Genomic DNA, 22,478 nt, shown 5'->3' with positions numbered 1-22,478 from the left:
TAAAAATTAGTCTATACAAATCCATATTAATATACCTAAATAATTTATACTATGAAAATTTTATGAATACTTAAAATATGACATTTTTAATAGCTTACTAAGTAAATTAGTTTAAAAATGTTTTGTCAAAATATTTCTTAAAAACAAATAAAAATTAGAGATTGAGAAAATATTATCACAGAAAATACATAATTACTAATGAGAAAGTAAGAAAAACTGAGTAAATGATAAGTGAATTTAAATGACTTCATGAATAATAATGGTTTTAAGAATGAAACAATGATGATAAAGACTGCAAACATTCTTTTCCTCTTCTTACATGGACGAATAATTCAATAAGTTTAGCAAACTATACGTCTGAACAATGGATCCAGTTTATTTCAAGAGAAGAACTTTTCACAAGTTGTGAAAGTTTGGTTTGATTTATTTTTATTTTATATATGTCATGGTATATTTTGTTTTAGATATTCTAGAGTTGTTTTGATATTTTTTATTCTTTTCAACAGGAAAAGGAAAAATGTACATAATCATTATTAATTATTATAAAGTTATTAATTATTGTTAATCAAAGTTATGCAGAAATATTTAGTTACTTTTATAAAAATGTTATTGTTGTAATACTTTACTTATAAATGTATAATATTGGACAATATACCAAAAATAATAAATTTTAATTTGAAATCGCGTGAAGGGGGAAGTTCTGACCAATAGGCTAGCATATTGATCAGACCTTTTCTTCAGAGGGGGGGAATATTATGTAATGTTAAAACAATTATATATTAAATATAATCCAGAAATAGAGCATTTATCTAACGCGCAAACGTTTAAAAACCTTTCCCACAAGAAAGTAATAATATTGATCTAATTATCTCAAAAAATGTGATGATGTGGCTTTAGCAGCTTGGGAAATTGATCAGTCCCACGCTACTGAGACCTATTAACATTTAAATATATTGTCCAGAAAGATATAAAAACCCTCTTTCCAAGGTCAAATGTGCTATTCTATACCTATCCACCAGCATGTAAGGTTGTCATTCTGGGGCTCTGGCCCGTACTTTAATAAAATTATATTATGTATGATTCCTGCATTTTCCTGTATCTTTTCCAAGCAACACCGGCCACACTACAAACTTACAATGTTTAGGCTTTCAAAGCGTAACAGATAAGTCGGCAGTGATAGTTTCCTGTCGCGAAAAATTATTATTGAAAACTGAAAATGCTATTTAATTTAACAATGGAATACATCTTTTGATAATCGACTTTCGCTTCTTTGATTCGTAACCTTGGATTAGAAATTCGAATGCGTGTGTGTGGTTAAGAAGAACGAGGACTGTTATTTCTCTCTTTGTTTTGTCTTCTTCTCGCTTTAATCACCGATTAGAACTTTATTTTGATGACTTTGGAAATAAGAAACAGAAAAATTAAAAGAATAATGTCTGATTCAGAAGAAAAACAGGTGGATGCTCCAGCACGCGTTAATATTTCTCCGTGTGAGGATAAAAATAATTTTCCCAACTGGATCAAGTATTTCAATAAAAAATGTGAAATCCTACATTTGGAAGAAAACTGGAAAATAAATAACATTTATTCCAAAATAATAAAAATATAAACGTTATCCATTGATAACAATTGATAGTCTAAGTTGGGTAAAATATTCCAAACTAGACGGAAAAAAAATAGGGTTTTAAGTTTGTTTACTCATACTTGATCCTTAATTGAGGAGAAATCATCAGTAAAGAAACATTCTATGTGAGGAGTCCCACGGTTCAAAAAACCATTTCTATATATTTCATTTGCAAAATAAAATTTAGGAAATTTATCTAAATTTTCCGAAGTAACTCTCAAACATCATGTAATAAAAAAAATTCAGACATAGATGCATTAAAAAAAATAACGGGACTCCAAAAATAGGGGCAGAAAATAAAAATGAAAAACATATGAAAATACCAGCATTGAAAAGCTATTGTGAATTTTTGACATACAATTGAAACTGTTGACTTGGATAAAATTTCCTTAATTTGTTTACATGTACTATTTCTGATTCTTTCTTAGTGAGAAAATTAGGTTTATCAATTTCAAATGACACCTCAGATAATTTCTTTAAAATTTTGTATGGACCAGAATATGGTGAACTTAATTTCCTTGTGTTAGGATAATGGAATTCTTCGTAAATTACTAAATCATTAACTTTAAAATTAGGTTCCAAGAAATGAGTGTCATAACGAATTTTGGTTTTCTTAAAAAACTCTTGTGTATTTTGAGCAGCTATTTTTCTTGCTTCATCAACTGGAGGATAAATGTTTTGATTTACAAGAGAATCACAAGGTAATTTTCCATACATTAAATAAGCAGGAGGAAATTGTGTGACAGAATGAGGGGTGTAATTATATTCATGTGTTACTTCTTCTAATAACTTTGTCCACGGAATTTTTTTAGAGTTTTCGTTGATTTTACATCTTAACCTAGAGATTATTGTCGCATTAGATTTTTCTACTTTTCCATTTGTTTGCGGATGATGAGCTGAAGTCAATAATTGTTTAACATTATAGTTTCTAAGAAATCTTCTAAATCTAGATGCTGTAAATGCAGCATTACGATCACTTAAAATTTTATCTGGAACTTGAATTTGAAAAATTTGTTTTAAGCAATTTGTATATGTTTCAGTTGTTACACTTTTTGAAGGAAAAGTTCAAAGATATCGAGTAGCATGATCAATAACTAAATGCAAGTATTTTTTAGTTGAGTTGTAATAGTTGAGCCCTCCGACAGTATCAATTGATAAAATTTTAAATGGTTGCTCTGTAGGTGGCATACTTTGTAACAACCCAAATCTTTTTTGGTGAGATTTTTTGTTAATTTGGCAAGTTTCACAACATTTAACATAGTTAGAGATATCAATTATTATATTAGGCCAATAGTAGAAAGGTGAGATTAAAGCAATCATTTTTTTAATACCAACATGACCAAATTGAAAATGAGTTTTTTCCAATATTTTTGTTCTTAAAGAAAATGGTATTACTATTTTATGCAAACCTTTTTTCTTAATCGTTAACAAATCATTAATTGTGATGAATTTAGGATTACTTAAATTTTCGTTTAATTGTGCTGCTTTAATCTCATCATGAGTCACAACTGGATTATTATCAAATAAACTAAAAAATACTGAATATCTAGAAAGCATATCATTTTCAACAAAGATTTATTATGCACTTTGTATGTAAATTTTTATGCTATCGAAGAATTTAAGTATCATGTGGAAAAGTAAACAGTTTAAATTAGATTACTTATATTATTTGTATTATTTTATTTGTATTGATTTCTTCAAGTGTATGTCATATGTTGTGAATAATTCTACACAATATTTGTGAAAATACATAATTACTAATGAGAAAGTAAGAAAAACTGAGTAAATGATAAGTGAATTTAAATGACTTCATGAATAATAATGGTTTTAAGAATGAAACAATGATGATAAAGACTGCAAACATTCTTTTCCTCTTCTTACATGGACGAATAATTCAATAAGTTTAGCAAACTATACGTCTGAACAATGGATCCAGTTTATTTCAAGAGAAGAACTTTTCACAAGTTGTGAAAGTTTGGTTTGATTTATTTTTATTTTATATATGTCATGGTATATTTTGTTTTAGATATTCTAGAGTTGTTTTGATATTTTTTATTCTTTTCAACAGGAAAAGGAAAAATGTACATAATCATTATTAATTATTATAAAGTTATTAATTATTGTTAATCAAAGTTATGCAGAAATATTTAGTTACTTTTATAAAAATGTTATTGTTGTAATACTTTACTTATAAATGTATAATATTGGACAATATACCAAAAATAATAAATTTTAATTTGAAATCGCGTGAAGGGGGAAGTTCTGACCAATAGGCTAGCATATTGATCAGACCTTTTCTTCAGAGGGGGGGAATATTATGTAATGTTAAAACAATTATATATTAAATATAATCCAGAAATAGAGCATTTATCTAACGCGCAAACGTTTAAAAACCTTTCCCACAAGAAAGTAATAATATTGATCTAATTATCTCAAAAAATGTGATGATGTGGCTTTAGCAGCTTGGGAAATTGATCAGTCCCACGCTACTGAGACCTATTAACATTTAAATATATTGTCCAGAAAGATATAAAAACCCTCTTTCCAAGGTCAAATGTGCTATTCTATACCTATCCACCAGCATGTAAGGTTGTCATTCTGGGGCTTTGGCCCGTACTTTAATAAAATTATATTATGTATGATTCCTGCATTTTCCTGTATCTTTTCCAAGCAACACCGGCCACACTACAAACTTACAATGTTTAGGCTTTCAAAGCGTAACATATATATATATATATATATATTCTCTATAAATAGGAAATTGATTATTGCTAAATTTAAAATAAATCACTTTGATTTAAAAAAGGACTTTGTTTAGGGATTAGAAAACCCTACGCTTTAATAAAAATTATTATTTTTTTTAGGGGAAATACATTAAATGAAGGTATAGAACAGAAACTATCAATACCTTAACATTAAGCAAAAACTACATCACTATAAAGCTTAGAATAAATGTATATGTAATCATGGAGTACTTTATTATTATCTAATATTACATGCAATCACTTGTATATAATATTAGATTTTTAATAAATTTAAATTTTTCTATCTATTTCATATTTGGAATGCAATGGGATACTTTCTGGTTTTAAAAAATATCAATTTTCAGATGAATAACTTCGACAGAAATAAATAAAACTAAAGCTGAAATTTTTATAAAGTAACATAAAACCTTAAGATGCAAGAAGTGATAATTAAAATAATATAATTAAAATAATAAGAAGTCCAAGAAAAAATAATAAGACAAAGTAAGACTACTCGAATAACGAATAAAATAAAAATGATAATAACTGTCCCAACATACGACAATTCAAGCATAAACGAGCTACAACTGCCAATGTTTTGAAGTAATAAGATGGCCGACGGTTAATTTCGCGGTTAACATTGCCGAGCTTTCGGCTTCTCGAATTTCTGCTAGTGTCTCCTCCATCTACTCCTAGCTCCATGGTCCCGACACACAACGGGAACAAGTAAATAATACGGTTGTATTTTAGAGAAGGATTGCTATTAAACTTACCTTTGAAACTATTGTAATCTATATTGTATTTTTAGTGCATTTTTGGAAGAAAAATTCAATATAGGTCATTTGCGCTGAATATTCCTTTTTATACTCTAAAATGTAATAAATTAACATGTGTAACGTACACTATATAAATATGCTTCAAAATAATTAGGCCAAAATTAAAAGCCTAAGCGGGCATACAAATGTACGAAACACAAAAGAGCAACGGGTTCCCGTTGTGTGTCGGGACGTCCCGACACACAACGGGAACAAGTAAATAATACAGTTGTATTTTAGAGAAGGACTGCTATTCTAAGCAGTATCTATACAAAGCGTTAGTCTACACAAGCACTTTGAACTACTCCTGTAGTAGTATCGTTCGTAAATATGTAATTTGTGTAGAAAAATAGTATAAATGAAATAATGTATAATGATTTTTTTTAATTTTTCTTACACATAAGCAATGATTTGCACCCAATCTAGTAGCTCCGAATAGCATTTCATACCCCAAGTTTTTTCATGTATGTTTTGATTTGCTATTTCATTTCAGCCATGTGGGTTGGGATAACCTGGTTGGCAGGGCGCTGGACTCACTTTCGTGAGAACGGGATTTTGAATCCAGGCGAGCTAAAACTCTTTAAAATAGTCCGAAGAAGTATAGTAAACGGCGACTGCTCCACGGTAAATCTGTTGAGTAAAAAAGTCCTCCCATAACAAATTATACCTCTGGGGTACTGAATCGTAGATTGATCGCTCTCTTATTCAGGTCAAAATTACGATCTGTGGATGAATGAATGAGTCTGCCCATAAACGGATTTGAGGGATGGGGTGGCAGAAGTCGAACTCTTGTCCATAAATGGAGCCATTGGAAAACGGGAACAATCTCGCCCCCTTGCCTTAATGGCCTGTAACAACAACAACATTTCAGCCATTTGACTTTGCATATTTTCTTGTACATTCTTATCATGTAAAAAACACAAGATATGAAAATATATCATATCTTGTATATTTACCATCATAGTGTTTACGAAATATTTGGGAGAAATAATTCATCTGGTTTCCTAAGTGGCTCAGAAATCTCCAAATTTTGGCAACGTGCTACAAATAAAAATTTAAAACAAAATGATGTTTAAAGGATTTAAGGTTTTAATCACTTCATTTTCAGTTTGTATGTTCACTTTCAATAAGAGTTTTTCGTAAAACAATCCATGTAATTTTTTCCAACTACATAAAACACAGATCTTGGTCAAAATAACTTAGAAATACGAAAATAGAAAGATATTAAAAATAACAAATAAAGAAAGACACTATTAGTTTGGATATTTTTAGAACAAAACAAGTGACAAATCGAATTAACAAAAAAAAATCCCCTTCCTTATAAACCACTTTTTCCGAAACCCATCTATTCCCTTTACAAAAAAGAAAATACACGTTTAACAATTTTCAAATGCGTTGTTTTATTTTTTTTAATGGTCAGCACTTGGAACTATTGTCCATTGGCCACAGAAAGTGCCAGAACTGCTAACTCTCTTTTCGTTACCCAGTGGGCACCTGCGGCCAAGCCACGACTGTGGAGCAACGTTGCCCACGTCACACTACCACAACCCGTTTATAGGGCGGGTCACATTCAAACACAAAGGAGAAAGGACATAGAACACATATAGAGAGAAAGAAACGTCCATGCCCTTCCCGGGATTCGAACCCAGAACCTTTCTGATGCAGCGACAGTTCCCTGCCCCCTACACAGGCCGGTCGGCCAATTTTCAAATGTTTACAGCAACACTCGATTATATAGAATTTAATAAAATATATATAATAACATTAAACAGAAACCCCCAAAAATTGTTGGAAAAAATCACTATTTTGTAATATAAATCCGTCTGTTATTTAAAAAAAATAGATTATTGCAAATGATATTAGAAAAAAATAGTAAATTTAGACATTGTGGTGTCAACTACTTTACATCAAATTGTTGCTCCACTGAGTGTTCTTCTGCACCAGAGGTGTATTTGAAATAAAAGCCACCATTTTTGCATTCAATAGCAATAAAATTTATAATTATAGCAAAAAAGAAGATACACATAAGTGTCAATAAATGTATCATTGCGATACAACATAAAGTAAAAATTATTCATTAAGAATAGAATTAAATCACTCATTTAGAATTAAATCATTCATTCAGAAAATTCATTCATTTGCATTAATTTTCAAATCAAAATGAATTTGTAAATGAAACATGAGAGCAGCACAGAGATAACATAGTATTACACAACTAAAAACATGTGTAAATTATTTTAACGGGGATATTTTGTTTTGGTTGATGTATATTATAGCGGGAATATTTACTAAAATAAGCCAACTTGTATTAAAATGTAAACAATCTTTAGAGGATATTCAAATCCTTTGGCATTATTTTGGCATGAGCCTTAAAAAAGTGTTTCTTTACACAATTTTTTGTTTTTCGTCAACACCATATTTGGATCGATATTACATGAAAGATTTCACACCATTACATCACAAGATATACTGATGTAATTGTTATTACATCACAGTAATTTAACATCACAGGTTTTAAAGTAAACGATTTACAGGAATAGATCATTAAAAAGTTTATATTTTATATGATTTACTAGTAATAGAATTTACTAGTAATCATGTAAATATTATTTTGCTATAAAAGATTTTTAACTACTTAAATTATGATAAAAAGAGCAACTATTTTTAAAACTGAATGAAGTTAAACTATATTCCGTATCCAGATATTTTCTAACAAAATATGAAATGTATAAATCTATAAATTCCATACTGAAGTTTAGTTCTCTCTTATACGAGTACATACTTTCACAATGTAAAATAGTTCATAAAATACATTATAGGAAAAACATCACCATTAACTTCACAACTTCTATGGCAAGCTATATTAAATATATTTCTTCCATCAACATAACTTCACATTCAATAACAAACTTCCTCTTCATGCGCTTCTGTAAAAAAATCGATGACCGCAATTCTTCTGCAAAGTATGTAGATTAAGGAAGTAAGTGGATCATTAAGGTCGTAACTCGAGAAGGATCGACAACCCATAATTGTCCGATATTAAGTTCTTCCAAGCTTCCCATATCATTTTGATCTTTAACAGCCCTAGCTTAATTGTCTGCTCTCAAAAACAGCTCTTTCAAGTTTTTTTTTACTCAAAACGTTTAATATTTAGCATATAAATCGAGTTTGAACAGCGACCTAAAATTTAAAACTATTCTTTAGCTGTAATAGAATTTGTAAACGTCCACTATAAACCCTTTATCATCTAAATTCAAAAAAATATTCGGTTAAAATTATTTAGCTCGCGCATTCCATGGAAAATATACCCTTTCTATATTAATATTTTTATAATTTTTTTTCATTTGCAGAACTTGAAATAAATAACCTGACTCATATTAGCTTTAAAAAACTAAATTGAGTTATGAAGTATTCTCAAAAATTTATCTTCTTACATACAGAATTTTTTTTTATGTTCTTCAAATTTTCGGTTTGCCAGTAGATAGGATCATAACAATATGAAATACAGCTATGCAATATGCATAATTTATTTTCACTGCAACGCTTTCTACAGCTAAATATGTCATGATATCTATTGGAATTCCAACTAAATAAGCGAGTTTATGTGCCAAACACGAACAAGATATCGCTGAAAATTGCAGATAATATTTTCTAGTTTTATTTTCGATATTTGTCTTCCAAATCTTTCATTCAATAGTAGACGATGTTATAAAATAAAACGATCCATTACCTATTGTTATTGAAGTACTATCTACTGAGAAATATTTTTATCCTTGAATATTATATATTATTTAAAGGAATTCCAAACTCATAACCTTGATTATGCACGCTTTAAAAATTGATACGTTAATGTAATTTTTAAATATAAAATTTTATTCAAAAATATTTATCTTACTCTTAAATTTCATATTCGCTAGTTGATATCGTAACAGTAGCATAAATGTTAATTTCCCGATATTTTGATGACATTTTCTGGCTAAGATTTGGGCACATTGTCCCGTCAAAAAAATTTTACCGTTATGAAAGCAAAGTTAAATATTTTCCGTTCTTTAGTTACTATTTATCCAAGATAATCTTCTAATTATCTTAGACGAAGAAACAGTTAATCTCTAGGGTTTGGTTTTTCGATTATTTATTCGCATAAGCATTTCAAATGCATGTTGAAATAAAAAGTTTAATTTAAAGATATCCCTTCATTATCGAAGAATAAGACGATAGTTATGATCAATATTATTTTAAGAGGGAAATTTTTTAATCATTTCGATATAATATCTAATGTTATATTGGTATTTTTTTTCTGCAGCAGTCGGTTAAAGGAATTGACTTGCACACAGTACAACCACTCAATTGCGCATGAGCAATTTTTGCGATGATTTTTATTTACGTTTCACAAAGGAAAATGACATATTTATCAGGGATACTTTACTAAAAAGCATTTCCACACTTAAAAGACAAGATTATGGGAATAAGTTCGAAGGTTATGTAAGATAAATTAATTGTAAAATATGTTATCTTTTACTTGAGAAACCCAAGATATGTTTTTCAATTTTTTTTTCAAAAGTACTATACACGGAAGGAAGACAAGTTTTGCAAATGCATATATAAATATATAATACAATCACATTTACATATGAACAGAAAATTTATAGTATAGGCACTTGATAACAGAAGTCAGGCATTCTATCTTCGGCGAAATATTGTTTATGTTTTATTCATGACTCTGGTGATCAACTATGAAGTTAATGAAACTTGACAAAAGTATTCTTTTACTTTTTTTTCTTTTTAAAAAAAATATTTAAGTTTCAGAAGCTCAAATGTGAAAATCCAATAAAGGCTACGCTATATTTTATTTTTAATATAAAAAGCATTGATTGAATTATATAAATTTGCAACTCCTTATAAATAATATTTATAAAAAATACCAATTAAGGAAACTATTAACAGCATAAATGGACCTTAGGCTCAATACGATTTTATTCAAATAAGCTAGCTAATCCACTCAAGAAATTGTTTGTGACCTTTCATTCCCCCTAATTTTAAGTTAAAAGGACCTAATTTACGTAAATATAGCATACATTGAAGACGATTTTAAAAGAAGAAATACATGAATTAAGTTGTATGGCTTTTCATGTGTCTCAAAAAAGGATTATTATATAAAGATTATGATGCATTTAAAATATTATGATCAATTTGAGTTTGTGACATCATGCAAATGGTTGTTTTTTTAACATTACTAGCTGTCACTTAGCATTACTGTCACTGTAAGACAAATTTAGTGGCTGTAACCGTAGAGGAGGTTTGACTACTGTATTTTTTTTACTTTCTAAAATTTTTTTTAACTCAATGAGCATCGGATTGCAGCATTGTATCAGTCAGATTCGAAAGTCAGTTTTCTGCAAGTTAATTCTATGAGAAAATGTGTAAAGCAATTTTTATAACGAAAAGTTTATTTGTTTATATTTTTTGCATTTTCAGGTATTTTTGTGCCTTTTTCATTAAGCTTATGTTAAAAAAAAACTTGAATTATTGGTCTATTATCATTAACGTCTTAGATTAATGCACTAAATGAGAGTTTATTTAAACTTTACTTTTATTTCCTATTTTACGGATTTTTTTAAATATCTTTAAAAAAAATACCTACAGACATATGACTGTACGTATTTTCTGTACTTCATACGCTGCAAAAATTTCTCGACCAGATTAATATGGTTAAGAACAAATTAATATACTTATTATATAGTTTTTACAGGTTTATGGACACTGTTTTAAAATTTTAAAAAATTTGGTATTGTCAATTCTTTTGGTTTAGGCAAATTTTAGTATGGATTTTATATTTGAAATTTCAATTTAAATCAGGATTTCAAAAACAATTTCCATTGTAGTATTTTCATGTTCGGGAATGTTTTCTCTTGGTGTTTACAAAGTCTTGTAACAAACAACAAAATTTATCTAAATAAATATTTAAGTATATATTTTATATTATTATTACATTTCGATGGATTTGATTTTTTTCGCCTTGCATGCATTTTTGCGTTATGAATCAATAAATTTTCGAAACAAAATGACGTGAAATTTTATGGGAATATTGCTTAAAAAAACCTAATAGTTGCAAAAAAAATGAAAATTAAATAATAACCACCAATAAAATAGTAAAATCTGTTTATCATTTTTTTTTTAATCTGTCTTTTTTGTGATTGAAATTTTATTCTTTTTATATATATCAATAAATTTAGATATACTTTTATGCATTTTATATTCTTAACATGTGTTCTTTTTTATTACAGAGAACATATGAAGCAAAAGACACTTCACACAAAGTTAATGATAATATATATATGAAAAAGCAAAAACACCAATTAAAACAATGATGATTGAAAACAAGTAAACCAAGTTGTTATTAAAAAAAGTTAAAGAAATGTTTTCGATTCCAGTACACAGCTATCATAAATTCTTTGCTTCAAAAATTTGTGATTTTTATTTTGAAAACGGTTCTTTTGGATTCGGAGAATAATAGCTTTTTTCTTATATTGTTTAATTAAAGAAAATTTAAATTCATATAACTGAGTTTTACTGATAATAATAATTAGAAGAAAGAAACATTCTTTTAAAAAATACGCAAGCAAATGTGTGATGAAATTTGAATAATTAGGCGAAAGTAATAAGAAATGACAGAGCTGAAATGTACGCATACGTCAAGAACAATTTTTTAGACTGATGCTTTTTGTATTGATAAATACTCCATGGTAGAAAAGTATTTTCTTATGATTGTTAAATATTGCATTATAATTTGTAAAGATTTACACGAGGAACCACAGAAGCAACCATAAAACTATAAACTCTAATTTTAAGCCCAAATAGCCCAGAAGATTCTATAAGAAGCGTTAATGTTGATGAATTACGATGCAGTAGCTATTGGTTAAATGTATATAGCATCAAACAGCAACTCATTATTTTTGGTAAATGATTTTTAGTGAGACTCTGGTGTTATTCATTTGAAAGAAAAGTTTATCTGTGTTTGATTTTTAAGAACAATGTTATCACATATATCGCAATAATCTCTTTCCAGTTCAGTGAACTCTGACCCTTCATGGCAGCTAATTGCTAACGAATATATATCTCAGTGTAATCAATACATTAATGTCATCTCAACACAATTGCTGACAAATATAAATTTTTGTGTGTTATCTTGTCTCTTCAATAATTTACCATGAATGGAGAAACGCTGTTTCATCAATGTTCTCAAGTGTTACATAGAGTTAGTTTTAAATATAAATTGAAAACAATGCTTTTTGTGATTATACTTCTGGCAATTTGTCCTTATTCTGAAAACAGAAGAACTCATGAATGGAAACTTAGCAATTCTAAAATATCAGAAGTCCACTTAGGAGCTATTTTACCAAAGACATCCCTCACAACTTTTCAGAGAATGTATTTCAAAAGAATGCTGGATGCCACAAAGAACTTGAATGAAAACAAGTACTACAACTTCAACTTCACTAAGCATTCCAGAATAGCTCAAGGTCCTTGGCTAATGATGCCACTGTCGGCGAGTCCGCTTGAAATTCTTACAACTCTTTGTAGTGTTCTTCTGGAGCAGAACGTTATAACGATAATTTATTTAACGAACTCGGAGGTTTATGGCCTGAATGCGGCTTCTGTTCAGTATCTACTTCAACTCACAGGATATTTAGGGATTCCTGTCATTTCTTGGAATGTAGACAATGTGGGACTGGAAAAAGTAAGTTAATTGCAATTCGATCTCAATCTTGAAATGATCTTTCTCAAATTTGACTGACAAATATTAACTTTAGGAAACTTGCTCGTCAAAGAAAAAGAAAAATCGATACCGTCGTTCTAAAATAGACATTTTTAAAAGCAATTTGAGGAAATTCTGTTTGGTTGTAAAAGTGATAGTAAAAATACTTCGTAAAAATATATCTATTTGCTGTTTCTTTTTCTTATAGACATGAAAGTTCAAAAATTACCGAAACTATGCTTATATATTTAAACATACTTTAACTAAACTTTTTAAGAGAGTAAAAATAAACGCGTATTGTTTTAAGAAAGATATTTTGGGATGTTATTTGCTTGCAAGTATTAAGTTTCGTCAACCAATTCGGATAAAAAAAAACCGACTTTTTCATCTGAACTTACACACTGTTCTTAGAACACACTTGATTTTGGATAAAAATCGAAGTTCAAATCATAAGCAGTGTCTTTCAGATATGCTAAATTGAACTGTGAGCAAAAAAATAATAATAAACGAATAATTATGATTAACTTTTTATCCAATGATCATCTCCACGTTCTAATAATTCTTTTTAATGGTTCGAGTGCTTGATCTCAAATATGCTAACTAGCGCAGAAGATATTTTAAGTTACTATATCACATACAAAAACGTACTTTCTCTATAAAAAAAAAACCTTCTCTTTTTTATGAAGGATTTGGATTTTGTATCCTTAAAATATAGGGGGTATCCGCAATCTGGAAAAAAGATTGCATTTTAAAATTCGATTCTCCGGAACTATTTAACTGATTACTCTCAAATGTTTCAATCATTTTGCCGTGCAAAATTATATTCTTTAAAATAATGTAAAAATTGTATATCATGCAATTCATAATTTTTCAAATAGCATTAAATAAAATAATAAATATTTAATAAATTATTTTATTTGCTCGGCGTTATCTTTGGATAAACGAATTTTATAAATATATGCAAAATTCTTTCAGTCAACTTAAAAAATTGTTGAGATATGGTGAAATACGCAAAAAGAAAAATTAACATTTAGGGGTCCAAACTTTGGACCACTCGCCTTACCAAACTATTGGAATTATTTTTCCCAGGCTATCCCCTATATTTTTGCTATCCACTATCATTATTATATTATCCTATTACAGCTATCACTTATTATTATTATATAAGATCAAAAGTTGTGTATCCTTTTGTCAGTGGTCCGTTTATTCATTGTTTTTTTTTCGTTTGCACACTGTACATAAATTGATAAAGACAATATTTTCAATATTTCAATCTAAAATAACATAAAAAAGCATTGAAATTACTCTATCAAGTAAATTCAGAAAAAACGCTCTGATTTTTAAAAAAAAAATATTAATCAAAGTTAATACAGTGAATATATACATTACCATGATTTGAATCATTATAATAAATGAACTAATCTGTTTTTTACATTTTTCATACAAAATAAGTTAAATGTTATGATTTAAATATACACCTAACAAAGAGTTTAAGCTCAATGCATAGTTCAAGATACAACTTAAAATGTAAAGCACAGAAATTATTAAGCTGCTCAGTAAAAAGATAGTCAACATTGTCATAAAATCTTTTATGCTATATATTTGAAATAAATTTTCAGTAGTTATAAAGTGAACTCGCTTTAAATTTAAGACGAAACCCGGTGTAACATCACCTATTATAACGTGTAATTCATAAAAGAAAGGCTTAGTTGACAAGTACGGTTTTATGAAGTGTCAAACTTTCACCATTTTGACATAAAATACTGGGTTAAAATATAACACTTTTGTTAAAGTCGTTCATAAATCAAGCGCCAGTTACAACATTATAATTGCCCTTTACGGCGGCTTACTGTCACCAACCTTCGTTTAGAAAGAAACTGATGATCCCACTTAAGTATATGCTATTAATAAAAATGGTATGTAACACGATTTTGTTGTTCGCTTTCACCTTATTTTCCAGAAACGAGAACATTATTTGTAAAATGAGTGTTAAGTTTTTTTTTAGTTTTATCTTGTACACCTTGATATGCATTAAATAGCAATGGTATTGTTTGCTATGCTGCATTTCCTTGCGGAAGGTTTATCCTCTTCAAATAAATGCACTGTACAAAATTCCGAATCAAACTACGGTATAAAATACCGGCACTTTGGATGTAATTCGTAAAATCTGTTTTCATCCTATAATATTACATCGTAGTTTTTACAGTAATGTTTATTTAATTAGAGTGATTCAGTGATTTTCGGTAACTTTATTTGTAAAAATCAGAATTTTTGAGCCCTAACATGTTCCGGGAGAAATGTATATTACATTAGGAAGTACTCACCGATCTCAATACCGGTACTTTTTACCGTAATTTGATCCGGACTTTTTTACAGCATACCAAATTCACATTCCCATGGTGTCAATTCCTTCATTTATTAATTTTTTACAAATTTTTCTCATGTATACACTTTAATACACAATGAAAACCTATAATATTGCTTGATATTATACTTTCTCTTACCGAAGATTTTCTTCTAATAAATACGGGATTCACGCCTCTATTTTAACCAGGAGAAATACCTTCCCCCCTTACCCCTTTGTTTACTTTCATGTTTGCAGTTAGTACTTATTGAATATTTATAAATTCTAATATTTTAGGATATTCTAGTTTTTCCTTAAAATTTATGTCGTCAGTAGACGAAGGCAAAATCAATGACTCCATGGTGACTAGGAGATGTGCTTTTTTTTTCTTATTTCTTTTTCTCTCGTGTATAAACATTTTAAATCCATAATATTGCTTGATACTCTGTTTTTTTCTAAGGAAGGTTTTTCTACTTCAAATAATTGCGAGATTCTCAGCTCTTCTGACACCAGTGGAATATTCCCTTTCACCTCTTTTTTTCTGCCGTGTATGCACTTTGATTAACACTGGAAATCTGATCGTTTAACACACTTTTCTACTCCCTCCCCCGAAAAAGTGGCTTATAAACAACTCAATGTTTTAAGGAACACGCATGATGTTGCAAAGACGTTTCATCCTTTTTCCTCCTTCCCAAGCGTAAAATGACTACATTTTTCAAATACGGATTACTATACTATCTACTACAGAGTTTTCTTATACAATTACATTATTTATTTACTTTGCTTATTTGGATGTGGAAAATTGTTAATTTTAAAATCCAATTTATAAAGTGTGTTAATTGTCTATTTACGAACGTATGGTTCGATTAAAGAACGTATGATTCAATTAGCAAATTGTTATTCTATATCCCATAATTGCATATAACACTAAGTCCCATACATACCTACTAAGTCCCAAACAAGTCTACTACCATACTAAGTCCCCCCCATAATTGCCCAACTTGCGCATAATTTTGCTTATTTGGATGTGGAAGATTATTAATTTCAAAATCCAATTTATAAAGTGTGTTAATTGTCAATTTACGAATATAAGTTTCTATTAAAAAACGCATGATTCAATTAGTTATTCAATTAGTATTGTCATTCTATATTCCCACCTATAAATTTAAATGTGTTAATCCAATTGTTCACTGAGATTCTAATTGTTTCTAATTGCTATTCTATTCTATTTTATACTGTTAATCTAATTCGATACAAGGACATTTAGGTCAATTATTATTATTCTATATTCCTAACTTTTAAATTTATATTTATCTCAATAATAAATAAATCAATTTGCAAATAAAGTAGCAAAACTGCATAAAAAAACTAAAATGCATTAAATAAAAGACAAATCCAGAAGTATTTGCTGTGTAAAAGCTTTTGGATAAAATTACGGGCATCGTGCAGCATCGGTAAAACAAATTTTATAGTGAAATTCATTTTATACTGTAATTTTAAAGCATTGTTTATTTAATTACAGAGGTCTACTTTGTAATCCTCCCATCATCACTTCACTCCCACATCACTTTATTCCCACAATCACTTTAATAAATAATAACGATGTGATTTTACAGTAAATATCACCGTAAAAATAATAATTTATTTATTTAATTACAGTAATTTTGAAGATGTTACAGTAAATATTATTTTAAAAATATTAATTTATTTATTTAATTACTGTGATTTGATTTTACTGTAAATGCTATTAAAAGTTGTGGTGCGTTAGATTTTTTGTTCCGTAAAACTTTACGATAAAAATTGAAAAAACACACTGAGTACCGTAAATTTGAAAGCGAAATTTACGAAAGTTTTTTTAACGAAGCTTGATGCGGAATTTTTAACTATGTAGTTCTATGATAAAAATGCAACGACTGTACTAAAAAAACTCAAAATGAGGAGAAAATGGTGTGAATACTACAAGAAATAAACCAAAGAGGAATGGTAATAAGATTGGAACGAAGTAATGTCATTTCTAAGTAAGAGTAAGGAGAATATGTGGTAGAATGAGAAAGAAAACTTTATACCAAGTCGGAAAAGAAATTTTAAAAAATTAAGAAAATTCCTTACGATTAGAACAATACCTTTGCATTCTTATCCGTTGTTCTACTTAATTTTATGCCGCAGCACAAAAATAACATATGTTCTTTGAGTTAAAATATTTTATTCTTTATATGAAAAATCAGAAGAAGAAAATGAGAATATCCTTAAAATAACCTAAATATTAACTGCAATTGACTATGGCTTTCTATCCTACTCTGCAAAAATTAACCGAACAAATTATTGCAAAAAGTACCGGCACTCACCTGAGGGCCGGCACTCACTTAAAAGTGTCTGTACTTTTTACCGTAAAATCCATTTTACCGAAACATGTTACGGAACGTAATTTTTCAGTTTATCTGATTTATCGTAATTTTTATAATAATAAGTACTGTAAAATCATTGAATCACTCAAATCAAATGTGTATTACTGTAAAAATAGCAGTACAATAATTTAAGGGGAAAATGGATTTTACGGGTAATGCAACTAAAGTGCACAACGATATTTAATTCATTTTTTTTCTCCTTTTTTTTCAGCGTAACTCGTTTACATTTGAAAGAAAATATTTTGTTAAGTTTGACTATCGTTATATAAATCTGACAATAAACTCAATTCAGCGGTTAGAATCTAAGAATTATTTGGAATTGCCTAGATTTCCAAGTCCGGTAATATCATTGTACGCAGGTATGGGCACTTATCCATTATGAACTGGCAGTTAAACTCATTTGAAGTCGGTTTTTATTCATGCATATATTGTGATTTCATGCTTACTAATAATTATTGTCAGAAACGGTTTGAAATGGGCCTAGATTCAGCTGTCATTTCGTGTCTAACTTTCTGACCTACCTATTTGATCACTAAATTAGTAAATTATCATAAAGCAGCCATTTCCCCAGTTCTATTTAAATGCTATTATCTACAATAATTATAAGATAACATTGAATTTAACATATTTTAAATAAAAGAATATGTGATTGAAGCTCTTTCAAATGCGCTTGAACAGTGAGTTTATAATAGGGAAGTACAATTAGCGACACGTAAACTGATACTTCCCATAATTCAGAAATACTTTCTTTAAAAATTATTAGAAACTTTTTTTTCAAACTTTACCAGCCATTTTAGATAACAAGATAATTTACACGAAAATTTACTAAATGCAAGCTAGAATATGTTACATCAAATTATCTGGTGTAATCTGGTCGATTATGAAACGAAACGATTGGACTTGACTATCTAATAATTTAAAAGAAGTTAGAAAAGGAAAACAAATGCAAATTTTTTTTTCAGTCGATTAATTCTCTGGTTGCGCAAAAAATATCATAAACTACTTTGAAATATACACTGTTAGAAATTTCTCGGAGAAAATGTTTAGTAACAATTTATTTAATTGCTATTTTACCATATTCCAACAAAATAGTAAAATAACCTTAAATAAGATGGTATTAAAACTGTTAACTGTTAGAAAAACCGTTTATTACTGCTTTCACCTAATATGGCCAACCAGAATTCTGTAGCATCAACTAAACCCACCTTATGAAGCCACATAGTTCTTTGCAAATGGATACATATTACAGCCGACAGTGCTAAACACAATGACCAACAGAACGGGGTTTGATTCCCAGCGTTGACATCACAGTATTCCCTCCATTCTCTTCAACACCTGAAGAGCTTCCAGGGTCATGTACTCCCCAATTTGTAACCCTTTGGCTGTTAGAATACAAAACTCTTATTCACGTACAAAAGACAGCACCATAAATTTGCTTTATTATCTTCATTGAATAAATATATTTCGCTTTTAATGTTTTATGCTAATTGTCAATCGTCAAAAAACCGTACACTTCTTTGTTCATTGTTTTTTTTTTACCGTACCAGTTGTAAACGGTTTCAAAACCTTAAATGAAAAAAATGTTCTTAACCATAAACTTTGAGATTAATTGGATGGCTAGAGAGCTGTCAGTTATTTTAACATAATTTTAGCATAAAAATTATAATAGTGTAAGTGTAATAATTATACAAATCAAAATAAAACTTATAGTTCGACAGTCAGTTTTGCCTTTACATCATTTTCTAGAATGAATAAAATTACATATTCTAATAAAATTATAATTACTTAAAAACTCATTTCAATTAAAATTATTTATTTTAATAACTATTGGTTATAATAAGATAATTTTTAACTGTCACTTTATTTAACTGTTATAGCCGGAAAAAAAAAAGATTGATTATATTTTAGATTATAGAAACATTGATATAGATTATAGAAAAAAGATATATGTCAAATAAATAAAAGAATACAAAAGCTAGATTAAAATATAAGTTAAATTCGAAATTCAAATTAAATGATTATCAGCAATTTCAATGTAATGTATTTTCCGAAATCTAACCATCGACTCAGGAATAAAACCATCTATTTAAATAGAATTATAAGAACATGAATCATTTACTAGAATTATAACCACACCCGATTCCATGAAAGAAAATTTAATTTGAATTTAAAAATTTTAGATTTTATCAAATTATTAAAGTAACAGTTACTTTAAAATAAAATTTAACTAGTGAGTGATGACATTCTAAGCCATACTTTGTAGACTGAATAAAATCTTTTAATTATATTTACAGATTTATAACAAACAAAAACTTTAAATGAATGGTGATAGTTATTTAACGAAATAATTGAAGATTATAACAAGTAAGTCTTAATTGTATTATTCTATTCGATCATTAGGAAAAAATGTAGATTAATTTCAATTGAACGAAGAAAAATTAGGGTTAATTTGAAATATAAGTTAAATTTAAGATAAAAATTTAAATAGTCAGCAATCCTGGAATGAAAAAATTAATCGTTATTAATTGAATTACAAACAAAGTCGAAGTGTAAATAACAAGAACTTTAAATAAAGTGATAGTTATTTAGCAAAATAATTGTAGATTATAGCAGGTAAGTCTTAATTATATTATTCAATTCGATCATTAGAAAAAAATGTAGATTTATTTCAAATGAATGAAGGAAAATAAAAGTTAATTTGAATATAAGTTAAATTTAGGATAAAAACTTAAATAGTCAGCAATCCTGGAGTGAAAAAATTAATCGCTATTAATTGAATTACAAACTAAGTCAAAATAAAAATAATTGAACGAAATTTTTGTAGATTTTTATTTATAGCTTTCCTATTAGCTATTAAAAGTTTAAAAATTTATTTCAAAAGAATAAAGAAAATGAAAGTTATCGGACAGGATGCAGGCTGGCTGAAAGGCAGAAAACACCAACTTGAAACAGAACTTTTGAACCTTATTGTTTGCAGAATAAAAGTTCCGAAAAAGATTCTAATCGATGAAATATATTTTATTTATTCTTTTCTATACTTTTTGAAAAGTTCGAGAGTGTTTTACGGTCGAAAAAGGAACAAAAAAAGAAAAGGCTTCCTCTTCTTGAAGTTCATCCGAATAAGAAAAAGAATAGAACACTTTTTTGCAAGAACATTCTTTTGTAACATTCCTTTAGATAAGCGGTTTCTAGTACAGTTCCACTGATAATAGTGAAATAAATCACTTCAATGCTAAAAGGATTGGATATAAAAAATATATTTGGGCTGAAGCACTTTAGATAAAATCTTTTTGGATTTGGTAATTATTTTCATCTTGCTAGATTAGACAACTATCATTAGAGGGATGCTGATTTATAGCAATTATTGGGAAATAATAAACATACCATGGAACTAAAACATTCATTAAACTATTTTCAATTCTTTATTGTGGCTTATAAAATTATATCATGTTTAATGGTATTTGTTTTATTAATTTTCCTAACAATGCGATGCATATTTTTACCATAAATAAATAAGTAAAATTAACAATCAAATAAAGAACCTAAACAGTAAGGCATTTATTGGTATTTCCACTAGTTTTCGAAAATAAATGTTGTACGTTTATTTTAACAAAGCAATATATAGTTGTTTGTAAGTACAATATTCTTTTAAAAAATTCGTAGGCAGTAAACTATGAAATATTGCAAAAAGTTTTATCTTTCGTACATGGAAAAGTTGATTGGAAAACCATCATAATTTTTCTAATTTTAATGTAATAGGGAGTTGTGTTTATCTCTTACAGATAAAGTAGATTATACATAACAATGAATCTGAGTGAGTAAATCCATTTCAAAATTCAACTACCAGGTTCCTCAAAACTAACCGAGAATTTAAAAATAAATAAAAGAAAAGTGAAAACGGATAGAGTTATACGGGTTGCAACATATTCTGGTGAGGCGATTATACTATTCATTATCTTCGAGTATTAAAATTGCTTAGAAAATTCGTCAACAGAAATCCCATTTCGGCAACAACGAGGAGCAATTTTAGGATAAAATGACTGACACTCATGTAATATTTTAATGGGAGTACTCAAAACTAACCGAGAATTTAAAAATAAATAAAAGAAAAGTGAAAACGGATAGAGTTATACGGGTTGCAACATATTCTGGTGAGGCGATTATACTATTCATTATCTTCGAGTATTAAAATTGCTTAGAAAATTCGTCAACAGAAATCCCATTTCGGCAACAACGAGGAGCAATTTTAGGATAAAATAACTGACACCCATGTAATATTTTAATGGGAGTACTCAAAACTAACCGAGAATTTAAAAATAAATAAAAGAAAAGTGAAAACGGATAGAGTTATACGGGTTGCAACATATTCTGGTGAGGCGATTATACTATTCATTATCTTCGAGTATTAAAATTGCTTAGAAAATTCGTCAACAGAAATCCCATTTCGGCTACAACGAGGAGCAATTTTAGGATAAAATTACTGACACCCATGTAATATTTTAATGGGAGTACTCAAAACTAACCGAGAATTTAAAAATAAATAAAAGAAAAGTGAAAACGCATAGAGTTATACGGGTTGCAACATATTCTGGTGAGGCGATTATACTATTCATTATCTTCGAGTATTAAAATTGCTTAGAAAATTCGTCAACAGAAATCCCATTTCGGCTACAACGAGGAGCAATTTTAGGATAAAATTACTGACACCCATGTAATATTTTAATGGGAGTACTCAAAACTAACCGAGAATTTGAAAATAAATAAAAGAAAAGTGAAAACGGATAGAGTTA

At 28.4% G+C, this 22,478-nt stretch overlaps 1 protein-coding gene across 1 annotated transcript in view; it reads left to right on the top strand.

The window, feature by feature from the left end:
* The window catches only part of LOC107445025 (glutamate receptor ionotropic, NMDA 2B), a 256,192-nt gene that overhangs the window by 105,639 nt on the left and 128,075 nt on the right, over window positions 1-22,478 (top strand). Inside the window, exon 3 of the mRNA XM_043047036.3 lies at window positions 11,468-12,921. Within this exon, the coding sequence (XP_042902970.3) occupies window positions 12,391-12,921 (531 nt within the window). The 5' untranslated portion in view covers window positions 11,468-12,390. The remainder of the gene's footprint in view (window positions 1-11,467; window positions 12,922-22,478) is intronic.

Source organism: Parasteatoda tepidariorum, chromosome 5, assembly GCF_982258835.1.
Source record: "Parasteatoda tepidariorum strain Cologne lab strain chromosome 5, Ptep-v5.0, whole genome shotgun sequence".
In the NCBI taxonomy this organism is placed as follows: domain Eukaryota; kingdom Metazoa; phylum Arthropoda; class Arachnida; order Araneae; family Theridiidae; genus Parasteatoda; species Parasteatoda tepidariorum.
Note: the sequence above shows the minus strand (reverse complement) of the source record. Positions and strands in the feature narration are given on the sequence as shown.